This window comes from Bombyx mori, chromosome 18, assembly GCF_030269925.1.
Source record: "Bombyx mori chromosome 18, ASM3026992v2".
In the NCBI taxonomy this organism is placed as follows: domain Eukaryota; kingdom Metazoa; phylum Arthropoda; class Insecta; order Lepidoptera; family Bombycidae; genus Bombyx; species Bombyx mori.
Window position 1 is genome coordinate 5,224,282 of NC_085124.1, and position 24,291 is coordinate 5,248,572.

The window sequence follows — 24,291 nt, forward strand, 5'->3', positions numbered from 1 at the left end:
ATTTTTAACCCAATATGAAAAAAAACATAAATTATAATAAATAAACGAATATATATCTTGAGGTATCAGTGATTATTGCCTAATTTTGATTACTGGAAGCATTTTAAATCTCGTTATGATGAGGGATGCCTGAGATTAATAAAATATATAAAAAAACCACGATGTATTTGAATGCACTCGAGATTCAATGCCGCATCGGCGCGGTCATCTGGCTACAAGCCAAACAAAACACATCGTACGCAAATACACACTGTCCATCCTTACGCATCCACGGTCTGTCAAAGATCAATACAATTAATATGTAGACTTCAGAATGTGTTCATACTCAACGTTGTGAAGGTATTATTACTATTATTATTATTTTTTATTGTTTAGATGGTTGGACGAGTTCACAGCCCACCTGGTGTTAAGTGGTTACTGGAGCCCAAAGACATCTACAACGAAAATGCGCCAACCACCTTGAGACATAAGTTCTAAGGTCTCAGGTATAGTTATAACGGCTGCCCCACCCTTCAAATCGAAACGCGTTACTGCTTCACGGCAGAAATAAGCAGGGTGGTGGTACCTACCCGCGCGGACTCTCATGAGGTCCTACCACCAGTAAAGTTATGGTGAAGTCTGGTCACAAATTTTAGCCCTAAACAAAAAATCGAAAATTTCTCCTAAATAATTCACAATGTTTGTACTTCAACTGGAGCGAATTGATTCGCCTTCGATATCGGCATCCATCCCTGCGGTCTCGCAACTTACGTTGTACTAGAATATATATGAGATAGAAGCTGAGAAGGTTGATATGTGAAGAAACTGTGGATGATGAAAGGAAGTGATAGAAATTGGGTCCAAAGTTACAATACTCGTAACTTTTGGTTAACAGTGTTTTGGTGACTTTTCATTGTGATTCTCGATCTCAAAGTTGCTAATTGTATAAATAATTACATATCACACGTGTTACTTAACCCAGCGGTGCCATGCGTGCCTGTTAATTAACCAAGATGTTACAGATTAATTTGGCTATGCCCATGTCTATGGGAAGGGTTGTCTTAGCTTTACGGGCCGATCTTTGAACTGGCTTTGATCCGATAAGAATATCATATAGATAGAATATCGATAGAATCATTCTCTTACCCATGTATCAGCTCGCTGAGCTTCTCGCCGGATCTTCTCAGCGGGTCGCGATTCCGATCCGGTAGTAGATTCATTCGCGAAGCAGTTGCTCTTGAGTTGTTAAGTCTCCTTCGGAGGCGCTCGGGCAGCTGTTAGCAAATTCCACCCCTTCTGGCTGAGCCTTTGCTCGCCTCCTGTCCTGGTGAAACTGGAGAGGCCTCCGGGCCACCAGTTTAATCTTCAAACTCAATCATAAAAAAAAAAACATTCCCTAGGCCAATCTGAAGTTTTCAGAAAACTTCATTGAAATCGGTCCAGCCATTTCGGAGTCTATAAAGGACCCTTGTCAACAAAGTTAATCAATGATTTTGAATTCGTCATTTCTACTATATTTGTTCTATAATGTCCGCCCATCGCAGTTTCCGGCTCGGGGGCCGACGGTCAACAAACCGACAAGCACTCGCATTGCTCACCGACAACTCTTTGTCTCAGCTCCTTGAAACTGAAGCGCTTCAACTTGTTGTCATTCGTCCGGTATATTATTAGTATATCTACGGTACGTCTACTTAAAATTATGGTATATATAAATATAACAGAAAAAAGGAAGGGAAAAAGGATGAATCGTTTTTACCATCGCACAGCCCGCCATCGGAGTAGAGTTCATCCATACTACCTGGAGCCACTGAGGTCATCCACAGTGCGTTTCCAGAGGTCTTTTTTGCCACGTACCATCCGGCTATGGAATGAGCTCCCCTCCGGTGTTTCCCGAGCGCTATGACATGTCCTTCTTCAAACGAGGCTTGCGGAGAGTATTAAGCGGTAGGCAGCGGCTTGGCTCTGCCCCTGGCATTGCTGAAGTCCATGGGCGACGGTAACCACTCACTATCAGGTGGGCCGTGTGCTCGTGTGCCTACAAGGGCAATTAAAAAAGAAACAAATATTTAAAAGCTTGCTCTATTTTGAAATCGATTCGAATTAAAATACTTATTGCAATATAGATTTACTAGTGCTGAAAAATCACAGTTGGTTTAGTTAAACGTAAATCTATAATTGACTTGACAAAAGAAGTTTACATAGTCAAATTTCTGCTAACGAAATATGTTTCTACGCGGCGTGTATTCAAGGCTTGTTTCGGTTTAGCCTAAAGTTTTACAAAGTATCTGAAGGTGCCCAAAACCTGTGGAGTTTGAATTATCAATTTAAAATAGGATTTTTCGAAAAGGTTAATTTCTCTACTGCCTATTTCGACTGCTCGTACTGGAACGAGTTAATATCACGCAGTGTATTCCTGCTGCGAAGAAATTTTACATTTCAGGATTTGATCATAAAGTATTTAAATATGTACTAATTGAACACGGTAAGATATAGTCTAATAAAGAATTCGAAGTGTAACAAGATTTGAACAACAAACAGCATTTTGATTTATTGAGTCTTGAGTGAGTCATGAAACAAGTGATTTATTTGCTTCTAATTCATTTGTAAATGCTTGATTATTTTCCAAACTCATTTATATATTTATTTACCGAATCTGGCATTCGAGTTTTTTAAAACTTAGATGCAAAGTGAAGACTGCTGTGGATGACATTAGGAACGCCAAAGAACTGGAATATCGCCGCTTAGAAGCTTCCATACACTTCTTTTAATTTGTAGAAATATTTTTACATTTCACAAAAAAATCCTACACATAATATGCACGTATAGCAAAACCGTTAAAATGACACAGCGCTATTTTGTCGCGAATCTTCGCCACGGGCACACGCCGATTACGAAACATAATGCGTAATATTTTCAATGATACAAGTAAAACGGTCAATACGGGTGCAGATTACAATGAAAGCGATGAGTTCGCATAATTTTATTGATCTAAATACGTTCGAGTCATTGATCATTCGGTCAATAATACACATTAAGCTTGTCACTATTCACTAGTGATGTAAAAGGATTTTATTTTTCATTTTATTTATTTACTGTTAACATAGAAATAGAAACGCAATCATAATTTGCATCTGTGCTTGCACTAGGTGATAAAACCTATATCTCAAGTAGCAGTGCTCGTCGTACAAAGAACACAACAGCTATACTTTAGATAAACAAAAATAGAAAATTCTTAGACAAAGATTACCCTCTGTGTAATGAGTCTCAACATGAGTGAGTGTAAGAGGGTGTGTGTGGGTGTAATCAAAATGATTAAAATTTATTTAATAAAATTTCAGTATACTCATAGTTGAAATCAAGCAACCAATTAAGGATATAACGATATTGTAAATTCCCGAAGATCAGATACATTTTACAGAGTTTCGTACCTTTGTAAATAACATTACTTGTATAAAGTACTTATTAATAATAATTTGGAATGCATCCGTGGCCTTAAAGGTAAGTTATCCGATGCACTCATATCAAGTGATGGGCTTTCTGGATCACTCAAAGAGTACTTAGGTTATTAACTATGGCTGTCTTCACCGTTGGTTAGTCAGGGGAGTAGTTAGAGGTTGCCACAATAAAGGCTGCGTCGATGTCACGAACGAAGTAGCATTCTGATGGGGACTTTAAAAACTTATAGATAGATTATTTTAAGATAGTTACAAATAAAATTATTTAGTAGGTAGGAATTGAAGAATAATTACATTAGCACTAACTAATTCCAATGTAACTGAATTTATTTGGAGAGCACTTTCTTCCTAAATCTACTGCTAATTTCGATATCGGCATTCGACTTATTCGATGGATATTTAAAGATATCGATAATGTTGTTACTTTACCACAGCACTATCACAGTGTTGTACAAGTCTCAAAGTTGACCGATGGAGCGTGCCAAATCAATCGATCAATCATAACGCTTCCTTTTCATCTCTAACCAAAACCAGGTGTGGACCCTTCTGTCTCCAACTAGAGAATTATAATATTTTTAATTTTATTATTTCATCAAACCGATGAAGCATTTCAAGTTGATTTTCAAGTTCTGATTTAACCACAAAATTTAGTTCATCACCCGACCTTCAGTAGTAAAAAATGCTATAAAATCCCATTATAATTTACGTTATTACTGGTGGTAGGGCGTCTTGTGAGCATGCAAGGGAAAGAACCACAAACTCAGCTATTTAAAAAGAAATAGAAATGCACCACTGTAAAATTTCTTAAGACTTTTAAAAAAAAGTAATGTTTTAAATTTAATATAATATTTAGTTACAAATAGGCCATTTAGAAATACCAAAATAAAACCCTTGTCGTAGTCCAGTAATTATACCAAATGAAGTATATTTGGTATAATTACTGGACTGGTACCAATCTAGAAGCAGGTACTACTTTTGCCAATTATTAAACGACCTTCGCTGTGAATGTCCGGTTTTACATCTTAAAATTCCAATACTTCAATATTAAAATCTCTACAAACCCAAACCTCGAAGGCTGATCCCTCGCAGCCGATAACTTCCCGTATCAAACTACGAAACCATATTTATCACACCCTCGTACATTGTTTGACCAAAGTTTTCAAACGACCCGAATCTCGGTAACACCATCGGAACCCTTGTTTACGCCCAATAAAAATCGCCAAGTCCGGTCAGGATATCGTGAATTTTCCAACCCTCAAAAATTTTCATTAAGCCAACTCGATCTGTTGTTCGGTCAATCGATAACAACTCTTAACCCACTCGCTTAAGGTTTACGCTGAGCGCAGACGTTTTTGACGTCCCCTTGATTCGGTCCATATGTTGGAAACAAGTGAACTGGCTTCTTAACACACTGGACACCCTAAGTAGTGTTTGAGGGTGGAAAATTTTGGTTTATTGGTATTTCTTATGGGTTGATTTTCACATGTTTGTAAGGCTCTAAGGGTCGCGTAGGGTGAAATTGAGTGGTTTATTGATGGGAAAAATTCCCACGGTCTTAGAAATTTATTTGTTGCCAGATTTCTGAATAAATGCCACCAAATTTGCTATCAAGACCGTTCATTTAAAAAAGGCTTAGTAGAACCACAGCTATATTTCATATCACGTTGTAAAACGTACTCATTGTAAACCAGAGCCCGTAGTTTTAAGCAGTTTTAAACAGTCTCGGTTTGAAGGGTTTTATTATAGCCTTTATCATACCACAAACTAAATTTCGACACCAGGTCTCTAAGTGGATTGTGACTATAGCGTTGCAGTTTCTTTGGGTGTAGGCAACTAGGCCTATTCTATAAGTATATTAAATCGTTAGTAGTTTATTTTCCACACTATAGCGGTGCCTTAGCAAAGCCTCAGCGACATAATAATTCACGCAACCCTCAACAGCGGAAGTCAATTGGGCGGAAAGGCGTCTTGACCGCGGAGGTCGAGTGACCCTTCCCGCTTCAATCATAAGGCTTTTTATGAGGGCGCTTTACGAGTCCCTTTGAAATTTCCAGATATTTCGGGAAATTAGCCGACCTCTACGAGTATATAGGTTACAGTAACACCGGAAAACAAAATTGCTATGTAAAGCAGAATGGATATTTCTTTAAGTTTAGGCTACTTAATATTCTAAATTAATTAGATTGACACTCTCATAGTACTAGGTCCAATTTGGGAGTATTCTGTTTAATTTAAAGTCTACTAATAGTCAGACCTAGGCCAGGACTACTTCACTTTCAATCGCTTATTATATATTAGTGGAATCTTCTTATTCTTGCCTTTATATGGGGTTGGCGTAACCTAATCTCTTGCTCCATTCAAGAATGTTCTTCTTCATCTATATACTCATTCCTTCTCTCACAAATGCACATTCACACAGACCATCCAAGTCTTTTTGGACTTATTACCAGTACCAGTGGAATAATTACCTTACTACTTTCATTTGTATCCTAATTGAGAAATCCCAGGTTTTACATTTTCAAAAACGGTAAACCCTAAAGTTCAAGGCGGCCCAGAACATCTAGTTGAATAAAAATACCATTAAATATTCAAGTTCTGCCACAAAATTTAACCTCAAATGTAACTAATTGAAAATCTCAACGGCTAAGAAAAACTTTTAAAATATAATTTTAACGGCTAAATACAAACAAAACACGTAAACGATATAACAATGTATTTCACAAAAAAAAATAAACAATCCAAATATCCCGTCACACCAAAAACTATAACCGTTCGCTAGCAACTCTAAACAAAAGGACTACTACAAATTTTCACAAACAAAATCAATTGGCGACATAATCTAAACATCATTTCAGTAGATCGTTTAAGCAAATGACACTTTGACAACCGTCTGTAGAAGTAACAGGACCGTGACAAAGAACAGTATAGTTGGCGGCATGATCTTTTCGGTTTTGTTCGCTGTGAGTATCTGTTTCGAAATGATCGGCATCGCAAAGGCCTGGTTGTTGCAGCGATTCAGCTGAAAAGAAAGAAAATCGTAGTATTACAAGCTCAATGTATATATTTTTTTTCCTACCTATCCTAGTAACCTAGTATCCGTAAATTCTAGATTCGCCGAGCTTGTAGGTGAGTTCAAGGGGCTACAACAGCAGTCCGGGAACGGGGATAAAATGAAACTTTTATGAGTAAAAAGTATATATTGAAGTGAAACTTCTTTAGAATCGTTAAATTTTTAGTTATTGTTTTCTTTTCAAAATTATCATGGGGGCTATAATATGAAAGATACTAAAAAGAAGCGATTTCGTTTTTTTTTCATCTTCGCCATGGGGCAATATCAACTTACACAAAAATATTTTGGGGTAATAATTAAAAAAGTTCCCCGACCGCTGGGCTACACGAGCCCTAGCAAGAGCCGTCCTTCGCAGAATCTACCACCGGATCAGAAACGCGATCCACTCAGAAGATCCGGCGAGAAACTCAGTGGGCTGTGTCTGTGGGTTAATTTACTCGTTGAGCCTTTTGTCGCAAGTCGACGGGTAAGTTCAATACTTAAAGCCGCTGCATTATTTTCTTATACGTGCTCACAGCCAATCTAGCCGCTACCTAGCCAGTTAATTAGTGGCGACCCGGGCTCATAGAAATGCCGTGAATGCTCCCACTCACTTTGAGAGGTGAATTCAAGTCTCCAGTTGGTATTGAGATAAAGCTGCCTGACGCTTCGCGGATCGTAGAAACAAGCGAGTTAGGTCCAGCCCATCTCAAAACCAGTAATTAAATATTGTTTCAATAACAAAGACGCTATTTTTGAAAGTTAATTTCTCATATGTAAATTCAAAGGATTGAACGCATGATATATTTTTATTGCTGTTTCAAACAGAAGAGCATGCAGCCTACATGACTTTCTTTAGTCACTGCCGCGCGTCGACATCAGCATTACCCGGAACCGAAACAAAACCGGTGCCCAATGCTAAATTTCTCGATTAGTTTTCTACACAATTTTTCTAGCTAGACCAAAGCATTATAACTAGCGGAGAGCAGTGATTCGCTTTCCTGCCATTGTCGATATTTAGCGAAACCAGCCCGTCTTCAATTTCAAAACAACAATTACATTTAATTAAAATTAAACTCTAACACCAACCTCACAGCATGTAGTGTCCGGTGAACCGACGCACCCAGATTTACATCCACGTATAACGGCTTCGTAGTTATTGTCGCTGCCTCTGGACGTAACAGACGTGAAGCACTTATCCTCTGTACTGTGACAGGTGATCACGTGAACTCTAAGAACCAAACAAAAATATAATTTTCAATCGTCGCTAGGCATTTAAACAATTTAATTTTGATTAAATGGTATTTTTTTAAATATCGTCAGCTTTTGAAGCTTTAGGCGCTATGTAATGGTGATTTAAAAGGAATTTTAACTCACTCACACCTCAAGTTGATAAACGTAAAATTAATTATAAGGCGCTCCTAAAATTGATTAATAAAAATGTTAATTTTTCATTTTATTAATTTCTATATTTTTCATATTTTTTATTTATTTCATTTCTTTTTCATTAACTAATTTTAAATCGTTTTTTCTTCCAAACATACTTTCATAAATAGTTACAATAGAAATAGTTACAATAGCTTGGCCAATACCTATGCTTGGCGGGATCTAGACACGATCTAATGGGCGTATCGGTTTTGTAAGCGCAGACGTAGCATTCCAAAAGCCGTCTGCTGGTAGTTCTCGTGAGTGGAGCAATAGTCTTCGGAGCGGCGAGGACCGGCGGTGCTCTTCGACCAGGAGCCTCAATCTTCTCCGGTGGTTCATCTTCTTCTTCGTCGCCGTTATCCTCTTCCCCTTCCCCGCCGTCTTCGTTTTGTCTACGCAAAAACAAAAAGAGTACAGTTGCTTTTTTTGGAACAAAGTTCCTTATGGGACGATGCGGAGGGGTACCCTAACCGGGAAAAAACGTCCGTAACATAATATTTTTATTAGTAATGCACACAGTGTACGACTTAACTTTGTAATAACGTACAAAAAATAACATTTTTTTATCATTCATTGACCACGATCTCAGAGCGTTCGTTTGCGCGATACACTAACTCTTATGCAAACAACCGTGAATGAAGTGTACCACAATAAGTTCGCACGTTACCGAATAACCGTGGGTTGTTGCGAAAGCTCCAGTTTTATTTTCGTTATACCTCGAATAGAACTTTAAATTAATATTTATATAATGAGAAACTCCGTACCTGTCCAGTGTCCCACGACACACAATTTTTTTACTACTTATGGTCTCTCCGTACGTTATTGAAGGGCTCTTTAGTTATTTGGACTACTAGCTTGGTACAAATGAGTATTATCTTAGAAAAAATAAGTATCTTGCATATTCTTGTCGCCTTTCATCGCATTGTAATACTCTATAGTGCTTAGACATACACTCTGACTAATAAATATAGAGATGCGGGAGCCGAACCCAGACTTTGGTATCTTTGTGAAAGAAATTACGTGGTATCGAATTACGTAGTATCGTATGCATCTCTAGCATGCGTAACGCAGGAGACCGCCCGATTAGCCTCCTCATGTCTCTAGGCAAACTGTATGAGCGTCTGCTCTACAAACGCCTCAGAGACTTCGTCTCATCCAAGGGCATTCTTATCGATGAACAATTCGGATTCCGTACAAATCACTCATGCGTTCAACAGGTGCACCGCCTCACGGAGCACATTCTTGTGGGGCTTAATCGACCAAAACCGTTATACACGGGAGCTCTCTTCTTCGACGTCGCAAAAGCGTTCGACAAAGTCTGGCACAATGGTTTGATTTTCAAACTATTCAACATGGGCGTGCCGGATAGTCTCGTGCTCATCATACGGGACTTCTTGTCGAACCGCTCTTTTCGATATCGAGTCGAGGGAACCCGCTCCTCCCCACGACCTCTCACAGCTGGAGTCCCGCAAGGCTCTGTCCTCTCACCCCTCCTATTTAGCTTATTCGTCAACGACATTCCCCGGTCGCCGCCGACCCATTTAGCTTTATTCGCCGACGACACGACTGTTTACTATTCTAGTAGAAATAAGTCCCTAATCGCGAAGAAGCTTCAGAGCGCAGCCCTAGCCCTAGGACAGTGGTTCCGAAAATGGCGCATAGACATCAACCCAGCGAAAAGTACTGCGGTGCTATTTCAGAGGGGAAGCTCCACACGGATTTCCTCCCGGATTAGGAGGAGGAATCTCACACCCCCGATTACTCTCTTTAGACAACCCATACCCTGGGCCAGGAAGGTCAAGTACCTGGGCGTTAGCCTGGATGCATCGATGACATTCCGCCCGCATATAAAATCAGTCCGTGACCGTGCCGCGTTTATTCTCGGTAGACTCTACCCCATGATCTGTAAGCGGAGTAAAATGTCCCTTCGGAACAAGGTGACACTTTACAAAACTTGCATAAGGCCCGTCATGACTTACGCGAGTGTGGTGTTCGCTCACGCGGCCCGCACACACATAGACACCCTCCAATCCCTACAATCCCGCTTTTGCAGGTTAGCTGTCGGGGCTCCGTGGTTCGTGAGGAACGTTGACCTACACGACGACCTGGGCCTCGAATCAATTCGGAAATACATGAAGTCAGCGTCGGAACGATACTTCGATAAGGCTATGCGTCATGATAATCGCCTTATCGTTGCCGCCGCTGACTACTCCCCGAATCCTGATCATGCAGGAGCCAGTCACCGTCGACGCCCTAGACACGTCCTTACGGATCCATCAGATCCAATAACCTTTGCATTAGATGCCTTCAGCTCTAATACTAGGGGCAGGCTTAGGGACCCCGGTAACCGTACTCGTCGAACTCGACAAAGAGGTCGACGTGCAACCTAACCCATGCATCAGCCCGCTGAGTTTCTCGCCGGATCTTCTCAGCGGGTCGCGATTCCGATCCGGTAGTAGATTCATTCGCGAAACAATTGCTCTTGAGTTGTTAGGTCTCCTTCGGAGGCGCTCGGGCAGTTGTTAGCAAATCCCACCCCTCTTGGCTGAGCCTTTGCTCGCCCACCTGTCCTGGTGAAACTGGAAAGGCCTTCGGGCCACCAGTAAACTTTCAATCATATAAAAAAAAAAAAACGCAGGAGAGAATCCCAATTTGGGACTGTCGAATGTTTCCAACAGTACGCAATTATGTTTGTCCATGTATCCGTAGCTTACACTCTATCCACCGTTTCTCTGTTAGTAAAACCTCAAAGTCCTAGATTAGCCGGATGATTGAATCAGAATAGAAAAACTAATGAAATAACTATGCGGGAGTATTATAATGCAAACTCCAAAACTCTACGTATTTAGTTGAATAATCAAAATTAATACTTTTTATTAAGATACAATTTAGTATTTTAAAAAAAAATTATATAAATCTATAATATGATTTAGTGGTTGGCCGTAAGTAAGGTAATCCTGCACGGACAAAGAAATAATTTATCCCATTGGCACTTAGTAATGCTGTTGGCACTCGCGGGAAAATTATTATTTACCACGAAGGAATGATTTCACACATTTACTTCTGGTACAAAAAAACTTACTCATCGTCATCGTCTTCATCCATTTTGGAGCCAGTTCGCATCGGCAGCAGAAGCAACACGGCCAGAACAAAACAGTACCTCCACCGAACCATTTCCACTTTAGGGAAATTATCAAGAAAATATCAATATTAAACACAAAAATCCATTACATTTTTCATGTTATTACCGAAACACTAATTTTATTTTTATCTTCAAAATTTTCCTCTAGAATTTTACATTTGACAACACATCTGACGGATGAATTTGATTTCAGAATTTCTGGCTGTTTTTCATGTCTTCCCATAATTAAAGGTTTGTTAAAATTTTGTCGTATTCTTTATTATCTATGGAAGAATAGATTTCGGTAAAATAAAAACAAATTCATAGTAAAGTCGTTCGAAGGCTAAAGTTAGTTTCAAGAATTAAAAGCGCGTTGTGAGCTGTAGTTTGCTACCATTATTTTGTTCATTCTTGCCACAAAAAAAACACTTTGTCTAGATAGGCAGACAGATTATGGTCTTAAAATGGACAGTTGCATTCACATGACGGTACCCACATTTTGTATCCTTCAAACATCTATACAAATAATAAAAAATTGAGATTGTTTATTACCGCCACCTTTTATTGAAATTATAAACGCAAAATCTACTCACAGATAGGTGGCGCTGTTATCAAATACGCTTGCAAGTGGAATTAATAAAGGCTATTTTTTTTTCTAAATGGAATGATTTGTCTTATTTTATATGTAATGTTTCACTTATAAAACATTAACACTTTTATTTAACTGAATAAAGCACCGTAAACTATAAAAGTACTAATTATAAAATTTGATTGGAAAACTTTTATTGCTTACTCTGAAATTTCTTTTTTAACAACACACATCCTCTAATTAACGACACATCCTCTAAAAAAAAGGGGTAGATAGATCACTGTGGTAGTTCACAGTTTTACTAAATGCATATTTAAGCGAAAGTAAAGAATGCGATAGATTAAATGTTTTATTAATTTTGTTCATAAAAAATGCAATTTTTCCCAGACAATACACAAATAGTCCGAATATCAAACAATTTAATTTAATGTGGTAATTTTAGTAATCGTACAATGCATATTGGTTTTTTCGTAAATTTGATTCAAATGCTTCATTTTTTGCCACTATGCAAACACACTATGAATGCTGGTTACGATTGCCTTGATGCAAATAATATAATCAATATACGACTCATTGCGAATTATAAAAACCGGACAGCGCGTCCTAAGACCGATACACAAAATAGGACGTAGAGTAGATGATTCTCAAGATCCCTACAGACATATGGATATTGGGGAAGTGTTAACATATTTACTGATAGCACTAGTAATATTTTATACTTAGTAAAAACAAAGTTGTTGGGTTCGCGCACGTGCATCTTTTGATTAATTACGAGACTGAACTCTGCTGTTTCTGCGGAATACTTGCGAAACAAAATCGCCAATAAAAAACCAGCAGTCAGATAATCCTTCAGTCTTACATGAACCTTGTACAAGAATCACATCATTGGACCAATTGATTATCTACCAATCTCTTTAATTAATCTCATTCTCAATTTAATTAATATTTTTGGATAAGTGCATTTGAGAACAGTTGGTCTGATTTTGTTAATTTTACTGTTATAGTTGCAAAGGTCCGGATGATATTTTCAGGTAAAGAAAAATAGTAGTTGTCCTAAAATAAAAATTCACATGATGTTCATTTACAAATGTTATCGATATTTAGACAGGACAAGGTTTAGCGACTCAACTAGTATTAATGAGACCGTACGAGCTGGCATCACAAGTCTGCTTTTTAATATTGCAATACTATATTGGGTTAGCAACCAGCACACGCTCGACGAGCGAACTAACCCATAGACACAGCCCACTTAGTTTCTCAGTGGGTCGCGTTTCCGATCCGGTGGTAGATTCTGCGAAGCACTGCTCTTGCTAGGGTCAGTGTTAGCAACCCTCCGGTTTGAGCCCCGTGAGCTCACCTACAAACGTTAGGGTGAAGCTGAAATAGCCTCTCAAGGCTAAACGCATAGGTAGGAAAAAAAAACAAAAAACCAGCACAGAGTTTAATACAACTCATAAAAATATGTACGCTACTTTTTTTTAACTTTGCTTATTAATTAATGTTATTATATCGTCTTTTCGCATTAAAAGTGTACAATTTCCAAAAATATTCTAAATTGAGTTAATATGCGGAATCATTTGGTATCACCAGTATTTTTCTCGTAAAAACTGTCAAAAGAGCGTAGTTTAAGTTTTAGTTTTTTTTTTAGTTTACCTATTTTTTGACTACTATTAACAAAATTAGTACATAATTTTATCTTACTTTAAATAACAGATAATGTAACTGGTAAAAAATAAAAAATAAATGTTGCAAAGACGATTAATATTAAAAATATCACACGTTAAACCTTTAAAACCTGTAAAATTAGTAAGTTTTGAGATGATACAGTTTTATTGCGAGAAGACGATATATCTTTTGATTTATGTTAATTAAAAGTATTTTCTTAAATAAATTCTAAACAAAAAAAAGATTAATTGAAAATAATATGATTTTATTCAATTTCAAAATTACAAGTTTCATAATTAAAACTTTTGAAAATCCAAGCTCAATTTGAGATTAGCGTGAGAGGCCATTCTCTAGAAACATAGCCAGTGAGCAGCGAAAGCTAATGTGAACGTTAAAAAGGCCTCGTCCTAGCCGTCCCATCTTTCATCATGAATAAATGAGTGGCATGCTTTAAAGCTCTTTCAGTAACGCACACAGCTCCGCCGAACTAGGCCCCTTTGCGTGTTCAGTGGCAACGCGCGACGCAGCGACCGCACAAAGCACGATGCGGACTCCAATCCCCGCTCAATCCCTCCACATACGACCTCATTAAAAAATGAAAACTTCACAAACACGCCACAATAGCCGAAAGATCGTCAAAGCGGAAAGCGCCACCTGCGGCGAGTAGCGGAACTACGCCACTCGCGAACTCAACCTGTGTACTGTTTTAATTAGCCTCATACAGGAAGTGAATGCGTGAAATACGTTAGGTTTTTTTTCCTCTCCCGGTTAGTTTGGCGGCTTTGAGTAAAGTATGTTAATTCACAAGTAGCCCAGCGCTAGCTTTTTGAAATTCGCTCGAAATGATTTTTTATGTTTGAATATAAGACTTATTCGACAACTTTGAGTGGTTAATTAGCGATGAATTAACTTTATCCGGTTTGTTTGTGTGCAGGGTACGTCGACGAAGCGACCGCTAAGTCTGGCCGGGTCTCGACGAGGCGACGGAGAAACTTCAAACTTCTTTTATCTCAGTCTAGGTTCGTTCAAAAAGTGCAAACTCTGTACAAAGTTCACTTTCGCCTTGTGAACTAATTTTTCGCTCGGTGTCAAGTTCATGGCTGGAAGAGGCGGTGGGGGGTGAGACGCCGGCGGCGGGGCGGATGGCAGCTCGCTATGATAAAATAAAATATTCATTATGATTGCTCAACGCGGCACTGTTCGCGAAAGCGCGAATGTCTACATCCTGTATATTGGCTGATGCTTTATTTTCACGGATTTAGTAACACGAAGTTAGTAATTTTTACGTTAGACTAATTAAAAAAGGATGTGTGGTGTCGTGGGACACCGGATAGGAACGAAGTTCCTTGTTATAAAAATATTAATTTTAAGGTCTGTTCGAGGTATAAAAAATAAAACTGGAGGTTTCGCAACAACCCACGATCATTCGGTAACGTGCGAACTTATTGTGGTACACTTTATTCACGGTTGTTTGCATAAGAGTTAGTGTATTGCGCAAACGAACGCTCTGAGATCGTGGTCAATGAATGATAAAAAAATATGTTATTTTTTGTACGTTTTTACAAAGTTAAGTCGTACACTGTGCTCATTACTAATAAAAATCTTACGTTACGGACGTTTTTCCCCAGTTAAGGTACCCCTCCGCATCGCCGCAAAAGGAACGACATATACGACATAAATAGGGAATTTCCAATACATTACCTTGTACTCATAATAAGCTAACTACGAATTTCAATGTCTAATACCAGTTCCATAATTTTTAAAATATATTTATACTTATTTAAAGTGTGTATGCATTTTTGTGTATATATACAATGCGAGGGTGCAGTGAATGTTTATTGATATTAATTCTAAGTTTTACTGATTGAATTTATTACACACAAACCGTACAAATGTTCTATGGGATAAATATTAAATGTTACGGTCGCAAGGACTGCACCCGACTTCCTCACACACAGCTTGTTGAATGACGTTTATTCCAGTTCAAGTGCAGTTTGAGGTACCTATTCGGTCGTATTACACCGAACGGTATGTGTCTAATGTATTTATTGCCTTTATTGGAAAATGTGTACATTCGTATGTGTTTCAATTGTCGTTTACTGTTGGTAGGAACTCTTGTGAGTCCGCACGGGTAGTTACCACCAGCCTGCCTATTTCTGCCGTGAAGCAGTAATGCGTTTCGGTTTGAAGGGTGGGGCAGCCGTTGTAACTATACTGAGAGCTTAGAACTTATATCTCAAGTCGGGTGGCGCATTTACGTTGTAGGTTTGTAGCACCAGGTGGGCTGTGAGCTCGTCCACCCATCTAAGCAATAAATAAAAAAACACCTACCATTAAATCGTCTGCATTTGGTTAACTAGTAGAGAATATCTTAGGCGTTAAGTCCGCCAATATATACCAATACTTGTAGTGTAAATAAATAAATAAATCATTTAACATATTATTAAATAAATTATATAATTCTTTTCTAAAACAGCAGACAATTCTCAGCAAGCCAACATCGCAGCCGAAGACAGCAGACTGACGTAAAAATCGTCCCGGACCTGCCTCAAACAGTGAAAAGTGAATCTCTCCAGACTTGAAGTATTTTTTACCGTCTTCCCCTTAATTAGTCCATTAATCCCCCCGCGAACGGTTGGGGAACTTTGCCTGCGCTTCGGTTCGGTTCTCGATTTTTTAATTCAATCCATCGCTTTTGTACACATCGCTTGTATTGACTCAAGAAATATGTGACACATCTATACTAATATATAAATCTACAGTGGTTTTTACGGATGTTCCGTTGTCTTATATCTTTAAACGAGCAATTCTTGTATATTAATATATATATGTATATAAACTGAATCTCGGAAACGGCTCCAAAGATTTTCATAAAATTTAGTATACAGGGGATTTCGGGGGCGATAAATCGATCTAGCTACAATTTATTTTCAGAAAATGTTGTTTTATTCGTGTTTTCAATAATCAACTCTTCCCGATATCTATTGGCGAATACTAATACTATTTTTCTTAATTGAGGGCAACTAATCGCTTTAAAGACACAACAAGATGGCGTTATCAAAAAAAAACCGAGCAAAGCTGGGTCATCATCTAGTAACTACTGAACCATGCATCCGATTGACTTGAAACTTGGTATCCATGTAGAAAATACATGTACTTTATGGATAGGCTAATATTTATATGAGTGTTGGACTCCCTAATTAATAATGACAATAAATAATAATATTAATTTTAAATGCGCAGCGAAGCGGGCGAGTACGGCTAATATATTTATGAATTCATAAATGTATATGTGGAATTAAAAAAAAGCCATAGAAAACTATTACTCGACGTTGGAAATTCGAAAAAAAATTGAAAATTAAAAAAAGAAATACGTTAGGTACGTAGCTTTAAAAACCATTTTTATAGAACTAAAAAACAGAAAACTTTTTTTGTCATAATTCACCCTTTGGGATCCATGTGACTAATATGGATACTACCAACTCGGAACAATTAACAAACCAATATTAAAAATAGTTGTAGTCTTAAACTATTTATAAATAAGCAAAGATAAGTTAAATATAAATTTCTCTTTTGTATCTGAGACGATTTTCCTTTTGGCTTAGTCGTTCTCTTTAATCTTATTCTTAGTTCTTAGTCTTCTTTTTTTAGTCTTTCTTAGTTGTTGAGGAGCTTTAGTGTCAACAGAATAAACTTTTAAATGGTCAGTTTATTTTTCTACAAGACATACTACATCTGTTTTATTTGCTAAGCGATTTTTTTAAACGGCATTGGTGAGCTCTTGTGCGATCAGTGAAAACATTTTCGAAATACAGTGTGTATTTCCTTCTTCTTTTTTATTTTTTTTCCTACCTATGCTGATAGCCTTGAGAGGCTATTTCAGCTTCACCCTAACATGTAGGTGAGCTCACGGGGCTCAAACCGGAAGTGTTGCTGACACTGGCCCTACCAAGAGCAGTGCTTCGCAAAATCTACCACCGGATCGGAAACGCGACCCACTGAGAAGATCCGGCGAGAAAATTTTCATCGATTTCCACGAGTCGTACGCGGAACCATATTAGTCATTATATTATTCAAATACTTTACGAATACTTCAGTGACCATTATATAATGATGACCAAAAAAAACACCGAAAGATTAAACCTTAAAAGTTATTTAAAATTTTTAAATAGTTAATCATCATTTTATCCAATAAACGGAAACTTCCCAAACTTACACTTTAGGTATATCTTCCACAGCAAACCCTGACTAAACATTTTCTAATTTCAATCCCTAACTACGAAGTAACTAGCGCACGCAAATGAGACTCGTACGATGCGACCGACAATTTAACGTAGATCCATCATTCTACAGTAACAATCCCCGGTGTGGGTTGTTAGGCAAACGCCGGAGGGGGTCCAGGAGGTCTTGTTAGAACGGTTCGTTATGTACGTACGTACATGGCGCCGTCAGCTAACTATACAACTTATTAGACGTTTCGGAAATTCGGTTTTGCCCCGCCAGAACCACGGGCTATGCTGATGCTAGTGTCGGTAGAGAGATCATATCGATAAGCATTATGCAGCTGATTAAAATGTTGCTAACGAGTATTATTATTGCCCTTGTGGTAGTGAGTGAGTTTCCGTCGCTGATAGTGGTCAGCAAGTCCAGGGGAAAACCTCTCCGCAAACCTCGTCCTGAAGAAGGACATGTCATAGCGCTAAGGAAGCACTGAGGAGGATGGTTCATACCAAAGCCGGTAGGTTCATGGCAGGAAAGATCTCTGAAAACGCACAGTAGATAAACGCAGTGATTCTTCTACGCAGTACGTATACAATCTGCTAGATTAAAAAACATTTTAAATATCTATTTGATTCCCAGTTACTCTTACTTAAAACGCATTGATTTTCTGTTGTACTTAATAAGCTTATTACAAATCAGAATTATGAGGAATTATCGATGAATACGATGTTTTTTATTGTAAAACACTATCGATATACGAACAGACCCATCCTTACTCGACATTCTGTTGGTAATGCAAACGTTTGTAACCCCGCCAGTCTCCAATCCGCCCCGAGCAAATACACTGAGTAAATAAACGTGTATGTATCCACATATGTATGTTCGTCTCTGAATAATGTACCCGGTTTTCGATTCTGAAGTTCCAGAATTCAAAGATCCATCCGTACTCCAGTATCATAACATATCCATATTCATTTCAATAGAAAACCAGAAAAACCACTCCAGGCAGACTAGCAGACAGGCAAATAAAAAAATAATAATTCTACCTTTATTATATATTTGAAATAGTTTTTATTATTTTCTTATTAGATAATTCTAATTCTTAATAGAATGAGTTAATTTCATTTTATGCTATTAGTCGACTTCGGCAATTAGAAAATACTGAAGTGTCTTTGCCGTCCGACACAAACCGATTTATTTTTACTAGTGGTCCCGCAGTACCTAGTCGAAATTCGACTATAATTAATTGAAATTGTAAGTTTTTACACTATTATGATTCTATTTTCAAATGCTATTACTTCTATAATATATTTAGACAATAACTGACAGATCTTTAAATATTTTTTTTAGTTTAGCCTCAAAAATTCTACTATACTACTATAATCAGAAATTTCGCCAAGACTACACTATAGAAAAATATTAATACAGTCAAACAGTATTTAATTTATTCTCTATTTGACCACAGACGTCAAGAACAAAAGTTTGACAATAAATAAATAGTTATGCGTGCGTGTGTGTGCGTCAAATACACGGTTAAACCACTTAACACCAGGTGGGCTGTGGGCTGTGAGCTCGTCCACCCATCTAAGCAATAAAAAAAGACGTGGATTAAAGAAATAATCACTTTTCCCCCCTACTTATTATCTGGTAGCGTAAGGGGCTATTCCATCTACGCGCGGACTGGTAGGTGAGTTCACGGGCAGCAAATGCTCAACAATAGCACTTACAAGAGCAGTACTTCGCAGAATCTACCACCGGATCGGAATACTTACCCACTGAGAAGATCCAACAAGAAACTCAGTCGGCTGTGTCTATGCGTTAGTTCAATCGTCCAACTCTTCGCCGTAATCGACGAGTTTGACGATGACTGGTGCTTGAGGGGCCTAAAAGCACTGAAAATAGATCCGTGGGTTCCGACACGACATGTTTCAGGTAACGGCGGCTTTGCATTACCTCATCGCCTGGATAGGATATGTATTACTCTAAGAACAAATAGTTTAAACCAATGAAAAATTGTATATGTCGGCGTTACGCCAGGGTTTTCGCACATAAGGTCTTTTACAATGAAAATACAACACAATTCTATAAAACTTTAACATTACTTGTTTACAACAAAAAACCACGTTTTAGTTATTGAGTGGTTCTTACACAATTAGCCATTTTTTTATAGCAACTATGATTTCTTTTATACAAACAAATGTAATTAGGTGCGAAACAATTCACAAAATATAGCTTAATATTCACAATACATATTTTAGTGATTTATACATGACTGACATTAATTTATTTTACATGAATTACTTTTAACTTATATAAACTAAAATAACATTGTTATTATACAGCCTATTAATAGATGGCACCAACATAATTTGCATAACAATTACAATACTTAATTAATTTATTACTGTTCATTATATTATAAATTATTATTAATATTTATGCTTTATTAACATTTAATTATTTATACAGTCATTAGTGTTTTTAAACAATAATATAAACAATAATCATATTCTGAACATTTTCACATCAAAACAGTGTCTGTTAAATATAAAAAAATGGTAGAATAACAGTTTCATCTTGCTATAAATAAATAAATATTAACATAGAATAAACTAAATTATTTTATGTTATTATGTTAATTATTGCCAATAACGGTGTTTGCGCCCATATATACAATATTATTTACTTCATCATCATCATCATCAGCCCACAGTCGTCCACTGCTGGACGTAGGCATCTCCCAATCCACATCACCAAGCCCGGTCTTCGGCTCTTATTTACTTAACTGGACGCAGTTAAATATCACGAGGAACGTGAAAGCGTAATGTTCACTACGGCCATTATGTAGACAGTTTCCGAGCTATGCGAAACGGTGGGATGTTTGTTTGCGAGTTTGTTCTACCGGAATCTCCTTTGTCGTTCACCCGTTGGTTTCGGAACAGCCGCAAGGTGTAAGCGAAAGCGTGATTTAAACGATAACGACAAGAGATAGAGAGGCACGATCGGCCCAAGCGTTAGCTTGTGACACATTTATCTCTCTTCTCGTGTCACGTTAGAACAAGCAGTTCCAATAGCTCTGCTACTGACCTTATCACGTAAAACCATCATACGTAAGCCAACTCTACAAACAAGCAATTTTTTTTTTAAATTGAACTTTGGAAGAAGCTAGACAAACTACATTATACAGCATACGTTATTATACAAAATACTAGCTGACCCGGCAAACGTTGTTTTGCCATATATAAGATTTGTAGGGAATTTCTAGTGTAGAAAAAAAAATTAACTTACTGTAAGTGTGTAAGGATGTGGTAGATGAGTGAAAGAGGCATGTAGCGCTGTGAACGATGAAGGAATATAAAAATAACAATACCTCATTCCAGAACATAATGTCTCATTATAACAAAAAAAAAAATTGTCCAAAAAATAAAAAATTAATAATAGGGGTGGACAACCCTTATCACTTAAGGGTATGAAAAATAGATAGTAGCCGATTCTCAGGCTTACTGAATATGCATAAAAAATTTCATGAGAATCGGTCAAGCGGTTTCGGAGGAGTATGGGAACGAACATAGTGACACGAGAATTTTATATATTAGATAGATATACTATTTTCTATAGTACACCGCAACATACCTGCTATATTTTTATATTTTCCAGAATTTCTGTAAATTAAACGGCTGTCTGAAAGAGATCGCTTTGAGCGATAAGACCGCCAATTGTATAAATCTATATCTGCTTTTTGACTGTTCTTTGAATGTAAATTGTGTTTTGGTGTGCAATAAAGTGTATTTATTCTCTCTCTTTCTCTCTCTCTCTCTAAATTATCTACTCTCTAATATTTTATGAAACCGCTATATTTTATTACATACTCCGTGATTTCGAATTCGGCGAGCAATATATACAGCTAGCTACAAGCGCGGCTTTGTTGCTCTTACATTATGTATTCCGACGGACTCCACGTGTCTGTAACATCTATATTTGTTTGAAATTCATATGCGTGAAGCGATGTTTTCAGTATTGATAACATTCGTACCTACTGGGGGAATGACATTTAATTTGACATATCATTTGATTGCTACTATTACATTTACTTGTGGTATTTCATTATCTAAATTCGGCATTCGTCGGTTTGAAAGGCGGGGCAGCCGTTGTAACTATACTTGAGACCTTAGAACTTATATCTCAAGGTAGGTGGCACATTTACGCTGCAGATGTACGCTTAGCGGTAGGCAGCGGCTTGGCTCTGCCCCTGGCATTGCTGAAGTCCATGGGCGACGGTAACCACTCACCATCAGGTGGGCCGTATGCTCGTCTGCCTACAAGGGCAATAAAAAAAAAATAAAAAAAGATGTCTATGGGCTCCAATAACCACTTAACACCAGATGGACTGTGAGCTCGTTCACCCATCTAAGCGAAAAATACAGTTCTATCTCATACGAGGCAGACCACCATCACAAAATAGTACTTGTATCCCTTTTTACGAAAATTGCGCGGACGGAAGAGTATTAAAATTTCCACACTTATAGAGAATATAGAGAAGAAGTGCACAATGCTAATATTTTTTTAAATAATACATAAAAGATACATTAAATCAATAAAGAAAACATTACACACACTACATACCTTGTATTTGACGCACACACGCATGCATACTATTTTTGTCAAACTTTTGTTCTTGACGTCTGTTTTCAAATTGAGAATAGATTAAATATTGTTTGTCTTTGTTAATATTTTTTATAGTGTAGTCTGGGCGAAATTTGTGATTATAGATGTATAAAATACAATCATAATAGTGTACAAACTTACAATTTCAATTAATTAAAGTCGAATTTCGACTACTGCGGGACCTCTGGTATATATAAATAGTTGAGATATCAGTTCTAAGGTCTCACTACCCGATGATATGTAGACGAAGTAAAATGTCCCTTAGAAATAAGGTGACACTCTACAAAACTTGCATACGCCCCGTCATGACCTATGCAAGTGTAGTGTTCGCTCACGCGGCCCGCACTCACTTAAAATCCTTCCAAATTATTCAATCCCGTTTTTGCAGGATAGCCGTCGGAGCCCCGTGGTTCGTCAGGAATGTCGACCTCCATGACGACCTGGACTTAGAGTCCATCAGTAAGTATCTGCAGTCGGCGTCCATGCGCCACTTCGATAAAGCGGCACGACACGAGAACCCTCTCATCGTGGCCGCCGGTAACTACATTCCCGATCCTGCGGACAGAATGGAAAGCAGTCGACGTCGCCCAAAACACGTCATCTCGGATCCTCCCGATCCACTAACGGTGCTTTTAGGTACTTCAAGCACCGGTCACCGTTCTCGTCGAACCCGTCGCTTGCGACGAAGGGCTCGACGAGTAAATTAACTCTCAGACACAGCCCACTGAGTTTCTTGCCGAATCTTCTCAGTGGGTCGCGTTTCCGATCCGGTGGTTGATTCTGCGAAGCACGGCTCTTGCGAGGGTTCGTGTTAGCAACGTCATCAGGTTTGAGCCCCGTGAGCTCACCTACAAACGTTAGAGTTACGCTGAAATAGCCCCTAAGGCTAACAGCTTAGGTAGGAAAAAAAATAATATCTAAGGTCTCAGTATAGGTACTCACCCGAGGCACACCACCGTTAAATCATTTCCATGGATTTTCCTATTATAACCACAACAATAATGGCGCATGCCGATGTAATTTGATTCGGAGCCACGTTCAAATCACAATTATAGTCGACGGCTCATCTCTAGTGGTTTGCGTAATTGACACCACGACAGAACTCAGTTCTGTAAGCTTTTACATTGGTATTACAATAGTGTACAGTAGTCTAGGTTTTGACAGTAAATACGAGTAAGTACTGCTATTTACAGACCCGTTAGAATATTCATATTAATGAAGTTCATAGAACTATTACAGATTAATAAAACGAAAAAAATCAGATCCCGTAAACGCAAATGTCAAAATGATTCGTCTCGGATTTTTCTTATGTTATTAAACAATTATATAAATACAAGAGTTCATAAATATGTTTATATATGCGTTAGTCTAATTAAAAAATACTTATATGGAAGAAAAATCATTTTACTACATTTATAATCGTTCCTTTTGCTTTTGTTTTAAACTGACAGTAACAACTTTAAATTAGATTTTTGACGTGATAAAGTTTTATAAATCGATTAACACCGACTGCACGCACGAAAAAGTGTCACGTTCCGCCTGAGCCTGAGCAAGAGATAGAGAGGCACGATCGGCCCAAGCGTTGGCTTGTGACACATTTATCTCTCTTCTCGTGTCACGTTAGAACTAGCAGTTCCAATAGCTCTGCTACTGACGTTATCACGTAAAACTATCATACGTAAGCGAACTTTACAAGCAACCAATTACTTTTTTTAATTAAACTTTGGAAAATTAGTTTATTCTACGGTTACTGTAGAATGTAATAAAATAAACAATTAAAACGTTAGTCAAATTAAATTTCAGATCGAAATAAACTCAACCAAAGCATGTATAATGCATTATAAGATCGCGTAGCGCACTATAAATTTGGTGGTACACTTAAGCGAAGGGGAAGAGGGAGGTATATGAAGACGACGAATTTGCTTAGATAATATGCATACATTAAGGGGAACTAAAGCGTGCCTTGATGAAGGAACTTGGATTCGCCTCCGGTTTAATTATATAAAGGATCAAGCGAAAACTTCCTTTGATGTGTGATTCGATCGAACAAATTGTAATTATTAAAAACTGTTACTTTATATACTTAATGAGGGCTGTGTTATGTGTTGTGAGTTGTAAT

The 24,291-nt window shown here is 37.8% G+C and overlaps 1 protein-coding gene across 1 annotated transcript; it reads right to left on the reverse strand.

Moving 5' to 3' along the window:
* Window positions 1-6,130: 6,130 nt before the first annotated feature.
* LOC101739600 (uncharacterized) lies at window positions 6,131-11,314 on the reverse strand. The gene is made up of 4 exons (XM_004928145.4): window positions 10,994-11,314; window positions 8,076-8,303; window positions 7,573-7,714; window positions 6,131-6,453 (listed from the first exon to the last, which is right to left on the reverse strand). The coding sequence occupies exons 1-4, from the start codon at window positions 11,083-11,085 to the stop codon at window positions 6,298-6,300; spliced, it is 618 nt and encodes a 205-aa protein (XP_004928202.1). The 5' UTR covers window positions 11,086-11,314; the 3' UTR covers window positions 6,131-6,297.
* Window positions 11,315-24,291: the final 12,977 nt, after the last annotated feature.

Coding starts and splice junctions, on each gene's coding strand:
- LOC101739600 (XM_004928145.4), bottom strand. CDS start 11,085: ATGGTTCGGTGGAGGTACTGTTTTGTTCTGGCCGTGTTGCTTCTGCTG. Junction 7,715..8,075: donor CTAGATCCCGCCAAGCATAG/GTATTGGCCAAG, acceptor TTTGGTTCTTAG/AGTTCACGTGATCACCTGTC. Junction 6,454..7,572: donor CGGACACTACATGCTGTGAG/GTTGGTGTTAGA, acceptor CTTTCTTTTCAG/CTGAATCGCTGCAACAACCA.